General features: G+C 41.2%; 1 protein-coding gene and 1 long non-coding RNA gene across 3 annotated transcripts in view; one reads left to right on the plus strand and one right to left on the minus strand.

Annotated features, from left to right (window-relative positions):
* Nucleotides 1–2,295: 2,295 nt before the first annotated feature.
* SOD1 (superoxide dismutase 1) lies at nucleotides 2,296–9,718 on the minus strand. Its single transcript, XM_061192919.1, has 5 exons — nucleotides 9,544–9,718; nucleotides 6,305–6,398; nucleotides 4,532–4,601; nucleotides 3,589–3,706; nucleotides 2,296–2,506 (listed from the first exon to the last, which is right to left on the minus strand). Exons 1-5 carry the CDS (start codon nucleotides 9,613–9,615, stop codon nucleotides 2,399–2,401), a joined length of 462 nt encoding a protein of 153 aa, XP_061048902.1. The 5' UTR covers nucleotides 9,616–9,718; the 3' UTR covers nucleotides 2,296–2,398.
* A 148-nt stretch (nucleotides 9,719–9,866) lies between these two features.
* The window catches only part of LOC133093164 (uncharacterized), a 30,522-nt gene continuing 19,274 nt past the window's right edge, over nucleotides 9,867–21,114 (plus strand). For both annotated transcript variants that reach the window (XR_009701244.1, XR_009701245.1), the window contains exon 1: nucleotides 9,867–9,998. This is a non-coding gene — a long non-coding RNA (uncharacterized LOC133093164). The remainder of the gene's footprint in view (nucleotides 9,999–21,114) is intronic.

Here is a 21,114-nt window from a genome sequence, read left to right on the forward strand (position 1 = left end):
AAACACTTCATTTGTAATATTTTTTATTTTTAGCATTTCAATCATAAGGCAAAGGTTAATGGTTTTAATGTTAACTGAAAAGCTTGTTTTGGAATTCAGTCAAGGTCTTTTTTTGCCATTGGCTTTGTGGTAAATGTTGCCCTAAATAATTGTAAAAAAATTTTTTCGCCGGGGGGAAAAACTGGACCCCAGCATTACCCGTTGTACTATAAATTATCTGATTGCCTGGGTATTACTTATTTAGAAGGTCGGGTGTTTTTCTTAACCATCCCATTAAATTTTTCAAAAGGGTGAAAGAAATCAAGGTTAGTATTTGCAACCTAAAAGCTTTTTGTCTTATCTGTTTAAGGACTTAAATGCAACCTATTGTTTCTACAAGCCTTGCCTGTTGCCTTTCTTTACCATTTTTTAAAGTCCCCTGCTGGGCAGAGGTAAACTGAACTTTTTGCCACTTATAAAGTACTTTCTCTCTTTTCCTTAAAATTGTTGGGTTAACTAGGAAAAATAGTTGTAGGTTATCCAAGAGCTATTACATGAAGACATCCAAAGCCAAATCAAACCTATACCTGAAATAGTACAGAAAAGCAGTTACATAAAGCTGCTTACCTAGTGCCAAGGAAAAGACCGTTAACATAATCCAAGTATTTATGGCCTTGAAGCTTTTTTTCTTCTTAAATCATATTTTTAAACTGTCCTAGTTTCAGTGTGCGGAACAGATTTTTTTCTTTACCCTCATCCCCAGGCGAAGCTGCTTTATTACTTTGGTTTTGAGTTTTCTGCAGCAAGACCTTTGTTTTGATGGGGGAAGATGTATTTATCTAGGGCAATGTTCTTGAGTCCCGGCCTTTGGAAAGTAAGAGAAAATCCAGTTTCATATATGCAGACTTGAGTTATAAAATTTATCCTCAGTTTTATGTTGGCCCACTGAGAAGTTTTTAAAAGTCCCACCTGAAACTGCTTTTGGAAATAAATATACACCTGATTGATTAGTGTTCAGATTTCAAGGACTCGCAGCCCTGTATTCCCAATTGCAAGTATTAAGGTCACCCTATTTGCACATGACAAAACCCCAGAAGTACCAAGTGGCAGTAATTACACTTGAGGCTTTAAAGGACACAAGCAAGTCCTGTATTTGAGTCTTATCCCATTTATGTAACAAAACTGTACATTATGAAATCTGTTAGTGTTTGTTTTTAAATCCCCTACCTGATGGTAGTTGTAACCATTATTGTGAGCATTCTGTTACCACCAATTTCAAACTTTGAAAACAAACAAACACTACAAATTCTTACTCTAAATTAGCTTTTCCTCTCCTAAGTGATCTTCGCTTGATAAAGTCCATCATATAATTTATGACCAACCAAAACTGTTGCTTATCTGGCTTCTCTCTCAGAAGTAATATTCCATAATTTTCAATTAATAAACAACTATAACCCACAGTCAAACCTGAGTTAGATTAACACTTCACTTAAAAGCATTCTCTTACAGGTACATATTTCCATTAAGAGAAAGACTTGAATTCACTAACTGGGTGTGTCAGTTCTTGTATTTAAACAAACAGTCAGAACCCACAATCAAACATTTCTTTGCTTCCACCTTACAGTGGCATAATGATTTCTTTAAGGAGCTTATCTGAAAGCAGATTGTGCCAACCTCTACTTTTATTATAAACTAAAAGTTCACGGTTCTACAAAAATGGAGTATGTGCTATTTGACAGGTAGGTAAGTCTTCTCAGCTACCTGAGGCTCTAACTAACTTGCCATTCACAATTTCACTGAAAGTTATCAAAGGGCTCTCTTCAACCATAACATCTACTTTTTAAAATAAAGGTACCACTTTAATTTCCCTAAAGCTAACAAAGGATAGCCTATTTGTCTGAGATTAAAGTTCAGCTTAGTCTTAGCTAAATGTACCAGTTGCTAAAATTTTAAACATTTTGATCTCATTTAAAACAAACACTTTCAAAAAAGAGCTCTATGAAATAGTTAATACCCGTCAACATATTACTAAATCTGTTCCATTCAAGCTCTGTGTATGAGTATCAGAGCTAATTTAGAATTTCAATTTAGATACTTTAATAGGCTCAAAATACAGTGCCACAGAAAATGTTTATTGCAGGCTTGAGTGAGAACTGAAGAAATTCAGACAAATAATATCCATATGTGACTAAGTTTGGCAAAATACAGAGACCATTGAAACAGACACTTTGAGTATGAGTCTTATACAAATCTTCAAGTGATCATAAATCAGTTCTCATTACAGGTACTTAAAGCAATTAAAGGTCACACAAAATACACTTTTAAGGTTACGGTGTTTAATGTTTATCTAGTTAAATTTCTACAACTAGCAAGATAACATATGAGTTACTAGGACTCAAGACCACCTCCTAGGGAATGTTTATGGGGCGATCCCAATTACACCACAGGCCAAACGACTTCCAGCGTTTCCTGTCTTTGTACTTTCTTCATTTCCACCTCTGCCCAAGTCATCTGGTTTTTCATGGACCTTTAAAAAATTTTAAGAACACATTAACTTAGGGCTATCAAGCAATTAGCATCTCTTCTCAACAATACCCGAAAGACTTTTAAGAACCATTTAATATTAGAAAATAACATTTTTACTAGGAGGAAAGTATGCTAATATTTAGTAGTAAAAAGTAGAAACTACTACTCAAAGCTTTTTCTTGATGCAAAGAAATAGTTACCCTTAAACACTAGGTAAGCAGTGCTATCTCTAAATGAAATACAAAAAACCCATACAATTAGGTTACACGGCTGCCACATGCTGAATCCAACATGAGAAATTCTAGTAATCTCAGTTACAGTAGTCATTCTTCTATTGTATAAATTGCTTTGGGGGAAAAAAAAGTGAATAACAAAAAACATCAAAATCATGCCTAATTACGGACCCATAAATAAGAGGTAATCCTAAAAATATCTTGACGTATTCAAGCAGCAGTATTTTAAATTTTGCTCATCAAACACTGATACGTGATTTTTCTGCTTCACAACTACAGGTGGAGAAAATTCTAAGAATAAAAGGGTCAACTGAAAGGAGGTGTCTACTGAATGTTAACTGTCCTCTGGGGCAGGCAAAAGGGAGCCTATCCTAGGTGGTGTTCTGTATGAACCAGATGCAGCTCTACGTAACTTGGGGCAACTGCTTCCCACATATTAAGCAAGTGATGATAACCTGCAGACATGAATGAATATTAGTATTGAGGTCCATCCGATTTCAGACTTAAGATGCTCTAGTTAACTACAAGGGGGAAACCCAGTAGTGGCAAGGAGGTCTGGCCATTTAAAAACTAGATAAAGACCACTCCTGTTTCTGTAACACAGATCTAATTAATATGATCAAATGTAATCTACTTTATTACCGCATCTTAGCAAAACAGTGTTCTTAACTGACCCAGATCATTAATTCATCTTCACTGTAATCATCCAATAAAATAATTGCTTTTCCTAATCTGAACTAAAAGTACAATTTATATGGATCCTTAGAAACCAGGACTAATAATCATGAAAACATACATGACCATGTGTTAGAAGAAATTTTATGCATATTATTATTATATGAACACTTACCACCATTGTGCGACCAATGATGGAATGGTCTCCGGAGAGTGAGATTATACAATCTGCAATACACACTTCGGCCACACCATTTTGGTCAGCCTTCACATTGCCCAGGTCTCCAACATGCCTAACATTGAAAAAGCGTTAGAGGGATTAGGACTGGTTTCTATTTAACTTTAGTTCATGAGCTAAATTAAAAATGGACTGAGTCAGATATATAAGGGTGGGCTAAGAGGTGGATATAGTCTATATCAAATAGAACCCACTTTTCCAGACCGACAAAACCTTGAAAACATGTAAGTTTAAAAACAAGTAACTAGATGTTCTAGACACACAGCTCTTCAAACACAGGCTTCAAATCTATACAGCAATGCTCTGGGAAGAGTGGTGGGATGGGGTGCACCTCTAATGTCAGAGGTAAAGGACCAAAGGGTAAACTCTAAGTTACTGAGTTATGCCTGTTAATTCCTGGCATGGCTAAGAGAGCTATGCCCCTAGGGCCTCTGATATAAAAATAAATTAATCCTTGTCCTTAAATTTAATATTTTCCTGAAAGGCTCTCAGAAAACAAACATATACAAATGGGAGTCTCACTGAATTTTCAATAACAAATTTTTATCTACAAACCTTCCAGTGTTTCACAATGGTTTATTTTGCTAGTGGTTGACAGTACTGTTATTCATGACATTTCCTGTATTAGTTCCCTTTGACACTTGTATGAGCTCTATATTCAATAAATGCTACAAAACCAAATCGTTTTAAGTGTCCCTATTTGTCAATTCCTTAGCCCAAGGAGTAAGCCATTCCAGCACTTGGGGGCAAGGGGTTACATGGGGGCAACAAACTCAAGAGCAGAGGTGCAATTATCTTAGCATGCAGTTTGCAAGTCGTATACCCATACTGCCCCCTCAAAGCCGTCGCTATTATTTCAAAAAGAGTTAAGGTCACTCACCTCTCTTCATCCTCTGGCCCACCGTGTTTTTTGGATAGAGGATTAAAGTGAGGACCTGCACTGGTACAGCCTGTTTACAAAACAAAAACAAAAAAAAGTAGCTAAATTATGAATCAAAATTCCAAAATACGTTCTAAAAAGAAACTGGTCATTGCTAAAAACCTCAAATGGAGAAAGTACTGACCCACACTGTGACTTCTAGGCTAATAAAAACAGAAAGCAACACGTTAAACAAAATGGGCAGGGAGTAAAGACAAATTCTAACTACTGTGTAACACTGGTAAAGTTAAATTAATACCCTTCTCTGGGCTTTGGTTTCTTCACTGCTCTGTAAAATGAGAAGGCCAAGACCTGATCTTAAATGGTTCGGTTCTTCTATTAAAATCCCATGATTATGATCCTACTTCATACGACAACAGCACACCTCAACTACAAAAAACTTATCTCCCCAGCAACATACTACCAGGCAGCTCTCCCGTTTATGGCCTTTACTTTTGTGCATGCAGAACATAAAACGGCACCTTAATCCAAGGGCTGCTGCCCGGCACAACTCGGGGGCATTCAGACTGTATTCTGTAAAAATGGCACTCCAGTGCACCAGGGAATAGCATTCACATAGAACACAACCACAACAATGCAGGAGGCTCTTTCATGACATGGTTCTTCATTCAACAGCTGACAGAAAGTTTCCCATTTACAGCTTTTATCCATCCTCTACCCAGGGAGAAGACATGCAGGTTACGGAAAGTAGCACAGTAAGTCGAAGCCACAGAGCAATCACCTCCCAAAGCAGAAGCAGTAAAACCAAAAAAAAACGACTTGAGGAATTTTTTTTTAGATTAATAATTTATTTTGGCTGCACCGGGTCTTCGTTGCGGCATGTAGACTCTTAGTTGCAGCATGCATGCGGGATCTAGTTCCCCAACCAGGGATCCAACCCGGGCCCTCTGCATTGGGAGCGTGGAGTCTTACCCACTGGACCACCAGGGAAGTCCCAGGACTTTATAATTGTTGAAATGGATCAAATCTGATCATTAAATCACTATTTACAGAAACCAAATTATGGAACATTAAAAACGAGTTCTAAGACGGAGGGGATATTATGTATACATATAGCTGATTCACTTCATTGTACAGCAGAAACCAACACAACACTGTAAAGCAATTATACTCCAATAAAATAAACACACACACGTTCCAGCAAAATGAATTAAATTCTCATCATAAAAAGTCTAAACACTAAGTTTACTCAAATACGGCAGTTTAACCCATAAGCTTTTGCTGACTTGCTTCTAAACCCAACTTGAGAAAATGAAGCACAATCCAAAGCGCGAACAGTTTACACCCCCTCATCAGTTTGTACCTTGCCCCTCCCCGATAAGGCCCTTAGGCTAGAGGCACAGAGCTACCTCGCAGGGTTATGCAGATAAATGCACCCTGCTTGCCACACCCGCCCTCAAGCCCCAGCTCACCAACACCTGGGAATAAAGGGGAAGGTCAGAAAGAAGCTGTGTTGTTTTCAATTGTTTTCTTAAAACACACCTGAGACTCTTACATAATCAACCCATAATCACGATACAAAACATCAACTCCTCCTTCCATTCCACAGGGAAGAGTCAAAAGCCATTTTTATCCCTGAGATTGACTTTAGTAGTCATATTAACTTGACTTTTAAAAAAACTGTCGCAAGTTTTTAATGTTTGGGGGTAACTCTACTCAGTTTATCTTACTAGGTGAAATAACTGTCAGTCACTAAACCAGCACAACACCCACCTTGTGTATTATCTCCAAATTGATGGACATGGAATCCATGCTCGCCTTCAGTCAATCCTGTAATGGATCCCGATACCACGACCATCCCATCTTCCTTTATTCAAAGAAAAGTGCAAGAAGTTTGAGACAGCAAATGCTTCTGAACAAAGAAAACAGTTGAATTTTCTTTACCACTCACAGGAAAGTGAAAAGAACATGGACTCAGGAGTCAAAAAATCTGTGTCCAAATCCCAGGTCTGCCACTTTCTAGCAGTGAACCTCCAGCAAGCTGCTAAACTACTCTATTCATACGTAATATGAATAAGTTCTTGTTTATTATGTGAATACTTCAAATAGGTCGTACGTGCGCATAGTGAGTGTATGTGTACAAATCAAACTTTTGAACCCAAATGTTAGCACATCATACGCTTTTTAGCACCCTACTTTCTTCATGCACTCTTCTATGTTAGCAATCCTATAAATTTGCCTTAAAAAGAAAAAAAAAAAATCCAACTTGCTACCCTAGGATCCCTGTTCCCCACTCTCCACCAGAGGGGTGTTTATCAGTTTCCAGCACGGATATTTTTGATTTACAGCCAGAAAATATCCCGCCTCACTGCCCCTGGGGGACTGATCCTAGTCCAACCAGAAGTACTGCTTTCTCAAGTCTTTTCAGGCATTGAAACCTAGATAACCTTTCCACTACTGAGACCAAAAAAGAAAGGACAACAAAACACTAAAGCAGGTGAAAAAAAACACACTGCAATTCAGGCAATGGTGATGGATAATGGTACTGCATGCTACATATAGAAATCAAAGAAGTTACTTCTACAGCTACAAAGAGATCTGAGGAAGTAAAATAAAATAGACACAGCATCCACACCATAGAGCAATACACGACGGTGTCTTTGTTTTTTAAAAAGCCAGGGCCAACAATTACAAGAGGTGTTAGCCTTGAAGATCGGACTTTCCACTGGCTAGATACCACTGCTCAACGGAAGTAGCCTGGCAACTGCTGCCTCTTGTGTTTCTTTTTGAGAATAGGTACACTATGATTCTTCTACGTACAACCTTTAATTTTGGAAAACCCCAAATGTGAAAGTTATTCCCCAAAACATGCCACGTTATCAAGAGCACAGACAGACAAACATGGCAGGTTCTTCCAAGCCTCCACTTAATTGGTAATGCATAGAGCACAAGAAGTTCAACAGTAAGCTGCCTGGGTACAGCCCTGCAGGGACCAGGCTACTGTCAAATGAGTAAAACAGGTCAGGGAAGCAGGAGGAATGTAAACTGGTCCAGCACAGCGTTGCCCTGGACTAATGAAGGCTCAGTATGGGCAGATCTCCAGATTTTTCAAGAGAAGCTAAGAATCTGGACTTACAGGTGAAAATTTCCGATTTTTGAAAACTGGAAACTAATCCAAAATTTTAAACACTCAATAGGCCAAGAAATACAGTTTGTCAACTTAATACACCTGCATATCCAAGGGTCTTTATCAGGTACAAAGGGCACCACCAAAATGAAGTTTGGAACTTAAAAGAGGGAGCCATAGAAGCTGCTCAGGGAAGGTGGAAAAGCCAGTTTAACTTCTGAATGCAACACCAGGAGCCGTTTTCTCAATGGCCACAGGGAAAGAATCCCTCAGAGGCTTCTTAGGTTCTCTAGTGGAGAGGAAAGAGGATGGACAAAACAAAGTCTTGCAAATGAAAACAGCAAAATTCAGTCAAATGTCAAAGAGCCTTTTCCAGAAAATCTGGAAACCACCTAAAGGAAAAAATTAAGCTCAAATATAAGCTCTCTCTCGTTTGAATCTCACAGATGGGACATTTACCTAGATTACTGTGCATGCCCTCTCACATTTCCATAAACCACTTTAACGACTAAATCTCATTCATATCTTAAATATTCCCTCATGATTAACAAGCCAACATAAACAATTTTCCACCCACTGGTAACCTCACTAAGATTTGGGGGGACAGTCTTATCACAAGCACCTTCCTCACAACACCTGTGTTTTGCAGTATTATCAGGGAGTACGTCTGTACACTTTATTTTACAAGATTTGTTCAGAGGTTTATCCTCTACCATCTCAGTAACAGGCCCACCGGTAGAGAAATTTCAAAGTCACTTTACAGGGAATTTGTTTAAACGAATGCTCCAAGAACAGAAGTGACAATTCCATGCAATGGAAATACTCTAGGTCTCTTAACGTTGGACTTCCAAACCTCATCCACTACCCTCTACCAAAAGGAATTCTCAATCCTCCGTGCACTGTTAAGAAGCTTTAAAAAGAGCAACACTCAGACTGCACCCCATCAGGTTTTGATGTAATTGATCCGGAGTTGAGCCCTGGTATCTGTATTTTAAAAAGCTCCCCAAATGAGTCTGCTGTGCACCCAGAGTTAAAAGTCACTCCTCTGGAAAACCCCCAACAAGGGAGGCTGTTAGATGATCTCTGGCTTTTGGAGCTCTGACCAGGGCCGTCCTCTTTGCCCTTAGAGGATGACCCTGACCTAGAGCAGGGGTCAGCAAACTTTTCTGTAAAGGATCACTATCGCCTACTCTTGTTTTCACGACCTTTTAAACACAAACATATAAAAGCATAAATATATAAAAGCCACTCAGCTCGAGGGCTGTACAAACACCGCCTCGGGACAGATTAGGCCCGCGGGCCGCAGTCTGCAGACCCCCTGAACTAGAGAGCTCAAGCTGGAAAGGAAGTCCCAAAGGGATACGGATGCTACCAGACCCAGACGGCCCAGCCGCATCCGCCGCCCCCGGGTCTCAAGGACCGGCCAGGCCTCAGACTGCGCAACTCAGCATCCGCGGTATCTCAGGACCCAAAAACTGAGCCCGCAAGAAGGGCCACAGCGTCCTCAAGCACCTCAGGTCTCCGCCCGGGCCTACGGACGCCGAGAAGGCGCCAGGGCAACCGGCTTTCCTCCCACGCTTTCTCTCCTCCCTCCGAAACTCGCGGTGGTCGGCACCCACGGGGCCGCCGGGTGTTCCCTCCCTGCACTCCCGCCCAGGCCTCGCCACGCACCACCGCTGCCGGGCTCGCCCAGTGACTCAGCACTCCGCGGTCGCGCGCGGCTGGCGGCTCGGAGGGCGCCGCACAGCCGAGGACCCGGGGGACGCCGACCCGCCGACCCACGCGCCGGGGGCGTGGCGAGGGCGGCCCGAGGCCCCGCCGGCCGCTCCCGGGCACAGGTGTGCGGGCACGGCCTCGCCGCCGGTCTCCCCTCGCCGGTCCTTGCCTTTTGCTCGAAGTGGATGGTACCCTGCACCGGGCCGTCGCCCTTCAGCACGCACACGGCCTTCGTCACCATGACTCGCGGGGACGCGCTCCGCTCCACTGCGAAGGCCACACAAGAAGCGTGAAACACCACACAATAGGCCGACGCAAACCGAGGACACAGCGCCGCGCCGCGCCGCAGCACCCTTATATGCCGGGCCGTCGCGCCCCGCCCATCCTGGCCCGGAACCAATCGCCGCCCGCGCTCTCAGCCCGCTCCCCACGGGACGCGAGTGGCCGGGAACCACCGGGGGCGGGGCCAAAGGGCCGCTTGTGGCGCCTTGCTTTTCGCGCCGCCGGCTCCCTCCGCCCGGCGCCCGTAAAACGCCCAGAAACCTGGAACGGTGGAGAAAAACAGCTCTTCTCCTCCAAAGGGTGTAGTCCGTGGATTGCAGTACACAAAATAAGGAAAATGAGGTATACGCGGCACGCCTTGAAGATCTGAAGTCCCTTTGTCTGGAAATGTAGTTAGTTATAACTGACTTTGGTCATAATATTGTCGCATTTGTTTTTTTAGAAGTTGGGACTGTCAAGCTGGGTGCTTTTGATAGCTTTTACTTTTTAATTGTCTTGTGTTTTGGGTTTCGGAGGGTATGTAAAGTCGACGCATCTCAGTCCCTGGTCCCACCTTTTCTTCCCTGCAATTTTCGTAGTCCTGAACGTATAGAGTTACTTGATTATCAGAATTGTGTATTCTTTTCGAATATTTCCTCTTTGGCAAGGCCACAAACGTGAAAATACCAAAGAATGTCAACTGATTGATTTCTCCATACCTCTGTGTTTTGTCTGACTCTGCTGCCCCAAATGTCAAGGAAAAGGGTGGAAGGGGTGAATAATTTATGATACCTCCGTACCTCAGAGTATTTCTTATCCTTCAAGGAAAAGACTTCAAAAACATGAAATGAGCAAACAGTACAAACTACTTCTGTGGGTTTTTATTTAAAAGTATAAACATATTTACTTGTGCGCTCAGAAATCTAGAAAGATGTACAAGAGACTATGGGTGGGTACCTTTGGGGAGTGCGAATTAAACTTTTACTAATGTTCTCTCAAAACATTTGTTTACGATGGATGTGCATTTGTCTGCCACAGTTTGGCTTAGAATGAGAATTCCCCTCCCCCTGCCAACACACACACATACTTTTGTTGGCAGAACAGTTTGATAAACCAGGGGGCTGGAGGGGAACATCAAGAAAAGGGCTTTCATCTTCCCTCCCTACGGGGCTGCCTGAATAACAAGGATGAGTGAACTGTTTTCAGAGGTGAGGTTAATTTAACCTGGAAGCATGCTTTGGACTTACCCAGAAAACTCGTTGAACTGCAGGTTGCTACGTTTCTGACTCAGCGAGTGTGGGGTGGAAACCTGGAATTTACATTCCTACCTTGTGCCCAGGTAGCGCTGATGCTGGCACTTTGAGAAACTCTGACTTGCAGGTGTTTTTCATGCCCAGTGAAGTATGCAAGTTGAGGGCAAGAGCTGGACCTACTTGACTCAAAAGAGGAGATAGAGAGAGCATCCCGAAAAGAAACGTGGAGTCAAGGAGACCCAGACAGGGGCCAGTAAGGGACACACCTAAGGGAGAAGAGCTCTGGCTGCTGGGGATTTCTGTTTTTGTTTTGTGGGATTGAAATCCTCCCCATCTCCCCGTGAACTCCAACGCAATCTGCATTTCCCTCTAATGCTCGGTAGGGAGGATTTAGTTTTAAGGATGACGAAACACTGACACCTAGTTCAAGGCCGGAGTGAAACAAGGCAGAAGCTGATTCAGCCACATCTTGGCTGTCCGTTACTTATTTACTTAATTACACTCTTGGACTCAAAGGCATCCTCTGTCAGAGATACACAATCCACATTTTTTTAATCATCCTCTTGAAAGTATACATATTTGTAATTTTGCTTGTTGTACTTACTAGCATTTCCCAGATAGCTGACTTGTGCTAGGCAGTTGCATAAATGTGCAAATCCCAGCCACAGGGTCTTTGCCCAAGGCCAAAGTTTCTCTTTGGCCTCAAAGTTCCAGGAAGTTGGAATCAGATTTCAGTTCACTGGCCAACAAAGCAGCCCATGTACAGAGTGGCCCTGGGATCCTGAGTCCCTCTTCTTTTGAGATATGTAGACAAAGCCTGGGTCAGTGCCAGGGCTTGTGTCCTGCAGGATTAGAGGACCCCTGGGGTTTATTCCTACTCCCGCCCTCACACCTGGGCAAGGGAGTCCCACACTTTAGAGGGCCCTGTCCTGTTCCTCCTCAGGCCACATTTCCCCTGGGGGAGTGTGGAGCCAAGAAAGTGCTTCCACCCAGAATCTTACCCCTCCTTCTAGAACAAGGTTAAGGAATGTAAATATGTGATCTTGAACAGTATTTGTTTGCTCCTAAGACAGACTGTGCAGATGACTAAGCAGCTTACCGTGTGTCATTCTGGCATTCCTGGGGGTGAAAATCAGTGTGTGGGGACCTCTGTGGTTAAGAGGTAAGCAAGAAGGTAGACCAGAAGTTCGGTCTGGCGTTTCCATCCTTTTCCTCTTCCTCTCCTTCCTTTCTTAGGACTCACTCTTCCCCTTTCTCCTTTATCTCATCTCTCTCTTTCCCCAAATCATTTTTTTCTTCTGTAATCCCAAGGTGATTCCCCCTTTACACCTTCCTCATGCTCAGTAAATACGTAGTTTTTTAATTTCCTTCACATCACACATCACAAAGGGATTATCACCAAGACCTTTGCTGATGAAAAATACGTTTTTATATGAATTGTAGGAAAATGTCAGAACTAGGGAAAATACAAAAGAAGCAAAGTACAAAGAGAGAAGCTTTTTAAAATATTTATTTATTTATTTATTTATTTATTTATTATTTATTTTTTATTTTTATTTTTGGCTGCGTTGGGTCTTCGTTGCTGCGCGTGGGCTTTCTCTAGTTGCAGTGAGCGGGGGCTACTCTTCGTTGCGGTGCGCGGCTTCTCACTGCGGTGGCTTCCTTGTTGCAGAGCACAGACTCTAGACGCGCAGGCTTCAGTAGCAGCACGCGGGATCAGTAGTTGTGGTGCACGGGCTCTAGAGCGCAAGCCCAGTAGTTGTGGCGCACGGGCTTAGGTGCTCCGCGGCATGTGGGATCTTCCCAGACCAGGGATCGAACCCATGTCCCCTGCATTGGCAGGCGGATTCTTAACCACTGCGCCACCAGGGAAGTCCCAAGAGAGGCTTTTTTAAATGCTAAGAAATAAATGCGCTAATAACCAGGAAGCAGGGACTTCCCTGGTGGTCCAGTGGTTGATTCCACGCTTCCAATGCAGGGGGTGCAGGTTCAATGCCTGGTAAGGGAACTAAGATCCCACGTGCTGCGCGGTGCAGCCAAAAAATAAAAACAAAATAACTAGGAAGCAAATTAAGAACAGTTAAAGGCAGTATTAGCTAGTCCTACCTGCATATATTTAATGTTAGTAAATTCCAAAAACTGGAAGCTATTACCAGTAAACAGTGTGAGAAGATTATATCCCAGAATCACGAAGTATCTGAGGCATTTTTGGAAGTTGGAGAGGGAAAAGTATAAAAATTAGTTTATATTGTTAGTAAACAGGAGTGAACAGCCTGGGATTAGAAATTTGCAAACTATAATTGAGAGTTAGCGGTATATTTAATAATCTTGGCTATAACCTGTCATACGCTCTCTGTTTAGCAGTTGCAGCCTGGGCTCAGGCCCACTCTGGCCCACTGTATCATCTTGGGTAATTCTCTCTAGAACTCAACTGTAAATCAGAGGCACCTGGGTTAGGTACAGTGCTTGTCCACACTGGCTGCACCTCAGAACCACCTGGGAGATTTTTGAAAACAGTGTGCTTGGGCCCAATTATATTCACATCTTCAAATTGCATATATTTAAACAGTAAATGCATATTACATTTCTGTAAGATACATAAGAAACCAACAATGGTTTTCACTGGAAATGGGCTGCTTACCTTGGCACTTTCCATCCCATGAAGAAAATAAACTTGCATTTGATTAAACAAGCATAACCAGGTTTCTGTAACATGAGGTCGAAACAATTTCTAACTGACAAGAGATGAGAAGCCACAAAAGGAGTTTTAGCAGGAAGCAGCTTGATTGTGTTCATGGGTAAGGTCAGGGTGCATCTGGGTGCCTGAGGAACCTCAGGGTGCTGAGCTGGAAGTGTCCTTTTGGACACAGATGTGAACCCCAGGGTCACCCCTAAGTGTAGGCTCTGTATCAAACTCAACACACATGCTATTCAGATTTGTAAGGAAAATGTAGTTACTCATTCGCTTTAGGGGATATAATTGTCTTCACAATTCTCTACCACTCTGGGTAGGAAACTGGTGAGACTTAGGCGTCAATGACATTTTCTCAAGTTCGTCTGGTTTAAACAGTCTCTTTAGAGCAGTGATTCTCAAACGTTAATATACCTTAGAATCAGCTGGAAGGCTTGTTAAAACTCAGATTGCTGGTCCCCAACCCCAGAAGTTTTTTCTTTAAAAAGAAAAAAAGCACTTTATTAATATATAGTTTATGTACTATACAAAATTCACCCAGGGCTTCCCTGGTGGCGCAGTGGTTGAGAATCTGCCTGCCAATGCAGGGGACACGGGTTCGAGCCCTGGTCTGGGAAGATCCCACATGCCGCGGAGCAACTTAGGCCCGTGAGCCACAACTACTGAGCCTGCGCGTCTGGAGCCCGTGCTCCGCAACAAGAGAGGCCGCGATAGTGAGAGGCCCGTGCACCACGATGAAGAGTGGCCCCGCTTGCCACAACTAGAGAAAGCCCTCGCACAGAAACGAAGACCCAAAACAGCCAAAAATAAATAAATAAATTTAAAACAAACAAACAAACAAAAAACCACTGTTTAAAAAAAAAAAAATTCACCCATCGTAAGTATACACTTCAGCGATATTTTTAGTAAATTTATGTAATTGGCAACCATTACCAAAATGCAGTTTTAGAACATTTCCATCAGCATAGGAGATTTCCTCATCTGGTTTTTGCTTAAGCCATTCTCCCACTCCAAGCCCTAGTCAACCACTGATCTGCTTTTTTCTCTATAAGTTTGCTTTATCTGGACATTTCTTATAAATGGAATCATACAGTATGTAGTGTATGATTTTGCATCTGGCTTCTTAGCATAATGTTTTAGAGCTTAATCTATGTTGTAGCATATTTTGGTAGTTTGTTCCGTATGTCTAAAAGAGTATTCCATTGCCGAATATACCATAAATTGTTTTTCCAGTCACAGGTTGGTGGACATTTGTGTTGTTGAATTGTGTCCCCTCCAAAATTCATATGTTGAAGTCCTAACCACCTCGATATGTGACCTTGTTTGGAAACAGGATTTTGGAAATGAAATTAGTTAATATGAGATCATACTGGAGTAGGGTAGACCCCTTATGCAATATGATTAGTATCCTTATAAAAAGGAAATTTGGACACAGATAGGCAGACAAGGAGAACACTATGTGAAGATGAAGGCAGAGATCAGGGTGATGCTTCTACAAGCCAAGGAAAGCCAAACATTGCCAGCAAACCCCAAGAAGCTGTGGGAGAGGCATGGGACAGATTCCCTCTCACAGCCTCAGAAGGAACCAACCTTGCTGACACCTTGATCTCAGACTTCTAGTCTCCAGAACTGAGACAATTCAATTTCTGTTATTTAAGCCACTTTGTTACAGAAGCTCTAGCAGACTAATGCAAGATTATTTCCAGGTTTTGAATATTATGAGTAATGCTGCCAAGAACATTGGTATACACATCTGTGTGGACATACAGTTTCATTTCTCTTTAGTTTGCTTTTTAACTTTTGTTCAATTTTTTTAAAACCTGCCAAACGATATTTCAGTGGTTACATTATTTTATATTCCCATCAGCAATAGAAAGGTTCCACTTTCTCCACATCCTTGCCAACACTTGCTATTGTTTATCTTTTTTATTATGGCCATTCCAGTGAGTATGTAGTGGTATTTTATTGTACTTCTATTTTGCATTTCCCTAACGACTAATGATGTTGAGCATCTCTTCATGTGCTTATTAGCTATTTATATATCTTCTTTGATGAAATGTCTATGCAAGTCTATTCCCATTTTTGGCCTTATAACACTGGCTGGAACCTCCAGTGCAATGTTGACCAGAAGTGGTGAGAGTTGAGATATTTGGGTTGTTCTCAATAGTTACGGGAAGAATTCAGTCTCTTACCATTAAGTGTGATATTTGCTGCAGGTTTTTCATAGATGCCCTTTATCCAGGTTGAGGAAATTCCCATCTATTCCTAGTTTGTTTACATGAAGGATGTTAGCTGTTGTCAAATGATGTTTCTGCATCTATTAAGATGATCATGTGGTTTTTGTCCTTTGTTCTATTTATCTAGTGTATTACATTGATAGAGTTTCAGGTGTTTAATCAACCATGCATTCCTGTAATAAATCCCATTTGAACGGAGTATATAATCCTTTGTATGTGTAGTGAATTTGATTTGTTAATATCTGTAATGTTATTTTCTTGTGACGTCTTTATTTGATAGCAGGATAATACTGGTGTCATTGAATGAGTTGAGAAGCCATCCATACTCAGGCTTTTCTTTGTGGGAAGATTGTTCGTTACTAATTCAGTTTCTTATTAGAATTCATTTTGGATTTTCTATTTCTTCTTGACTCAGTTTTGGTAATGTATGTCTTCTAAAGAATTTGTCCACTTCATCTAAATTGTGTAATTTGTTGATATAGAGTTGGTCATAATATTTTCTTATAAATTTTAAATTTCTATAGGGTTGGTAGTAGTATCCCTGCCTTCATTACTGATTTTGGCTGTTTCTTTGTTACTCTTATTTACTTGCTCAATCTAACTAAACAGTCGTCAGTTCTGTTAACGTGTTTCAAAGAACCAACTTTTGTTTCTGTTTTTGTTTTTTGGCCACACCATACGGCTTGTGGGATCTTAGTTCCCCGACCAGGGATCAAACTCAGGCGGAGTCCTAACCACTGGACCTCCAGGGAATTCCCCTCAAAGAACCAACTTTTGGTTTCATTGATTTTCTTTATTGTTCTTCTGTTTTCTATTTCACTGATTTCCAATATAATCTTTATTATGTCTTTCCTTCTGCTTGCCTTGGGTTTATTTTGCTTTTCTTTTGTCTAGTTTCTTAAGGTGGAAGCATTGTTTATTGATTTGAAATCTTTCTTCTTTTCTAGTGTGGGTATTTAAAACTATAAATTTCCCTCTAAGCATTGCATTAGCTATACCCATAACATGATATGTCACATTTTCATTTTAATATAATTTGAAATATTCTCTAATTGCTCTCATGATTTCTTTTTTCACTCATGCATTAAAGTGTAGTGCTTAACTTCCAAATATTAGGATATCCCAAATTTCCTTCTGTTGTGTTTTTTGTTGTTGTTGTTTTGGTTTTTTTTGGCCATGCCACACGGCATGTGGGATCTTAGTTCCCTGACCAGGGATCTAACCCACACCCCCTGAAGTGCAAACACTGGAAGGGCAGAGTCTTAACCACTGGACCACCAGGGAAGTCCCATGTTGTTGATTTCTAATTTAATTCCACGGTGAATTAAAAGAATAAACTCTGTATGATTTCACTCCTTTTAAATATATTGAGATTTATTTTATGGCCTAGCGCTTGATCTATTCTGGAGAATGTTCCACCTGCTCTTGAAATGAATGTGGTTATGCAGTTGTTTGGTGAAATATTCTACATATACCATTAGGTTGCATAGGTTGATAGTGTTTTTTAGGTCCTCCGTACCTTTGCTGATTTTCTGTCTGGTTTTTCTATAACTAATTGAGAGTAGGATATTGAAATCTCCAACTACTATTATTGTATTGTCTACATTTCCTTTTTTTAATGACTGAAGTATAGTTGACTTTCAATGTTGTGTTTCTGGTGTACAGCAAAGTGATTCAGATTCTTTTCCGTTATAGTTTATTACAAGATATTAAATACAGTTCTCCGTGCTGTACAGTAGGATCTCGTTGTTTACCTATTTTATATATAGTAGTTTGTATGTGCTAATCCCAAAGTCCTAACTTATCCCTGCGCCCCCCCAACCCTGGCCCTTTCCCCTTTGCTAAAACCATAAGTTTGTTTTCTATGACTGTGAATCTGTTTCTGTTTTATAAATAAGTTCATTTGTATCATTTTTTAGATTCCACATATAAGTGATTCATATGATATTTGTCTTTCTCTGTCTGACTTCACTTAGTATGATAATCTCTAGGTCCATCCATGTTGCTGCAAATGGCATTATTTCAATTTTTTATGGCTGAGTAGTATTCCATTATGTATATATACATACCACATCTTCTTTACCATTCATCTGTCAATGGGCATTTAGGTTGCTTCCATGTCTTGGCTGTTGTAAATAGTACTGCTATGTACATTGGGGTGCATGTATCTTTTTCGAATTAGAGTTTTCTCTGGATATATGCCCAGGAGTGGGATTGCTGGACCATATGGTAACTCTATTTTTAGGTTTTTAAGGAACTTCCATGCCAATTCTCCATAGTGGCTGTATCAATTTACATTCCCACCAACAGTGTAGGAGGGTTCCCTTTTCTCCACACCCTCTCCACATTTATTATTTGTGTCTACATTTCCATTTAATTTTCTCCATTTTCTTTCATGTTTTTGAGGTTCTGGTAGTAGATGCATATATATTTATAATTGTTATACATTCCTGATATAGTGACTCTTTTATCATTTTGGAACATCTCTGTCTCTAGTAATATTTCTTTGTCTTAACATCTATTTTAGCTGATATCCATATAGCTACTCCAACTCTCTTATGGTTGCTGTTTTCATGGCATATCTTTTTCCTTCTTTTTACTTTCAACCTATTTATGTCTCTGAATCTAAGGTGTTCTCTTGCAGACAACACATAGTTGACTCTTGCCCTTTTTGTCCAATATGAATATCCCTTCTCTTTGATTGGATTGTAGACCATTCAAATTTAATGTAGTTAATAATATGTTTGGATTTACTTTTGCCGTTTTGCTGTTTGTTTCCTATATGTCTCTTCTTTGTTTCTCTGTTCCTCTTTTACTACTTTCCTTTGTGTTAAAAATTTTTTTTAGAATATCATTTAAATTCCTCTGTTAATTTTCTTACTATTCTAAAATTTATTTTATTAGTGGTTGCTCTATAGATTGCAACATCTTAACTTACCAAAATCCAGTTGTGATTAATACTAATTTAATTCTGGTAAAATATAGAAACTTGGCTCCAGTATACCTCCATTCTCTCCCCTCACCTTTATATTATTACAGTTATATGTATTACATTTATATGTAGTATAAACCCAACAACAGAGTGTTATGATTATTGCTTTACACAATCTTATGTCTTTTAAAGAAATCAGAAGAAATAAGGAAAATATATTTATAGAGTCTTTTATATTAACCCACATATTTACCATTTCCAGTCTTTTCATTTCTTCCCGTGTGTTCACATTGCAATCTGATGTCACTTCCCTTCAGTCTGAAGGACTTTCTGTAATATTTCTTGAAAGGCAAGGCTGTCATCACTTCCATTAACAATGCCTCTGGATGTGAGCATCACCCGCTACACCCGATCAATTGAGGCCCCTTTAATCACAGCACCATAACTGCCAGTCCTCACGGCCTGGCCAGCCCTGGCAGGACCTCCACACCCACTGGGCTGGAGGAGGTGGAAGCAGTACTAGGCAAGCATGCCTCGGATATCCACTATTCTTATCCAAAGTTCAGCAGTTTTCAGGCATAAACACTTCTCAGATTGTCGTACGTCTTTGGTCAATTTCCAGAGCACTTAAATGTTGTTCTTGTCAATATTTTTTAGCTTTACAGTTGCTTTCTGGGGAGAGGATTTGCTAACCATTTCACTTGGCCATAGCCAGAAGTCTGCTTCCTCCCCATGTTTCTGATTCATTAGACCTGAGGTGTAGCTGGAGAATTTGAATTTTAATGAGTTCTCAGGTAATACTAATGCTGCTGGCCCAAGGATCACACTTTGAAACCCACTGCTTTAGGTTAAATCAATCTCTTTTAGATGTGAAAACAACTTTCTCAGATATGAATTCATTATGAGCACACATAAAATTTTATTTTAAACTTGCTGCAGGGGAACAAGGCATCCAATAAAACCAGTTCAGATATTTCCTTTTGGTAGAAACTTTTGGTAGAAGTAAAGGTTACTAGATAATTTTGTTAACATTAGCTTCAAGACAGGCCTGTCGGGTGAAACACTATCTGTTCAGCACCAGCCTGATGGTCAGCAATTTGGGTGATTCATAACAAGACAGTGTCCGTAAATCTAACAGCCCACAGGAGCTCTTAATCTCATCAAAGTCTACAAGAAAATTGCTCAATTATTTTATCATGAATGCTAGACACTTTCCACAGGAGGTTGTTGATTTTACCAAGCCCCTCTGTTCTTCTCCAGACTGCCCTCCTCAGATAGTGGACGTGGACAGTTTTCTCTCTCATGTGTAAATGCCGAGTTTCCTCCCTTTCCTGCTGTTGCACCCCAGGATGGACTCTGGGCATCTAGTTGGCAGAAGTCAGGCAGCAATAGAAGAGGGCACTGCCTATCCGTGTGTTGTCATCAGGATCCCCGTTGGTTTCTGCTGCACAGCAGCTGTTCCATTCTGCTTCTGGACCGGTGACAGCTGTGGCGTGGCTCGTCCTACCACTATCATCTGTGGTTCCGACCACTGCCATCTTGTCACCAAATCCCCACTTCTTTTGCATTGCCCCCAGTCTTCTGCTGGTCCCCAGTCAACTCGGCCTTTTCATATCCCAACAAGGGGGCCCACAGGAACGTCAGGGGCTCTAGGTGCTAGGCACAGGCCACGTTTTACTGCTGCAACTTTTCTATCCTGACAGCTGCCTCTACACCCCACTGCCCTGCCCTGGCGCCATGTTGAAATGTGTCCACATGGACCCTCTCCTAAAACTTTGTTCCTCCTCCACCCACTGTTGTATGAATGCCACTGGCATTCCTAAAGTTCTCAAGATCTTCCATTTCATCTGGGTGTTTCTACCTCAGCCCTCAGCACTCACAGGGAGAGAGGAAGTGAGGACCCAAGTGGCTCACACCACTTGCTTCCTCTACAGCTCTCTCCTTTTCCCTCCCTTCCCATAATGTTGAAGGAAAAGTGTTTTACTTTCTTCACCTCAGAGGATCTCAAACTTTTGCTGCATCAGAACCCCTTGGAGGGCTTATTAAAGTACAGATGACTCAACCCCATCCCCAGAGTTTCTGATTCAGCAGGTCTGAGATGGGGCCTGAGAATGTGCATTTCTAACACGTTCCCAGGAGATGCTGCTGCTGCTGGTGCTAACCACACTTTAAGAACCGCTGGTCTACCTTCCACCCTGATTTCTTGCTACCCCTGATCTCAAGTAAAATCCTATCATCTTTTCGCAAAACTTGATACTTGATTTGTTGATGGATGCTAAAGGGACTTAGGAAATCCTTTCCTCTCAACAAAAGATTTTCAAACTATTATCTTCTAAGGTGGGGATGACTATAATTTATTGTCCAG

The sequence above is a fragment of the Eubalaena glacialis genome, chromosome 6 (genome assembly GCF_028564815.1).
Source record: "Eubalaena glacialis isolate mEubGla1 chromosome 6, mEubGla1.1.hap2.+ XY, whole genome shotgun sequence".
Taxonomy (NCBI): Eukaryota; Metazoa; Chordata; class Mammalia; order Artiodactyla; family Balaenidae; genus Eubalaena; species Eubalaena glacialis.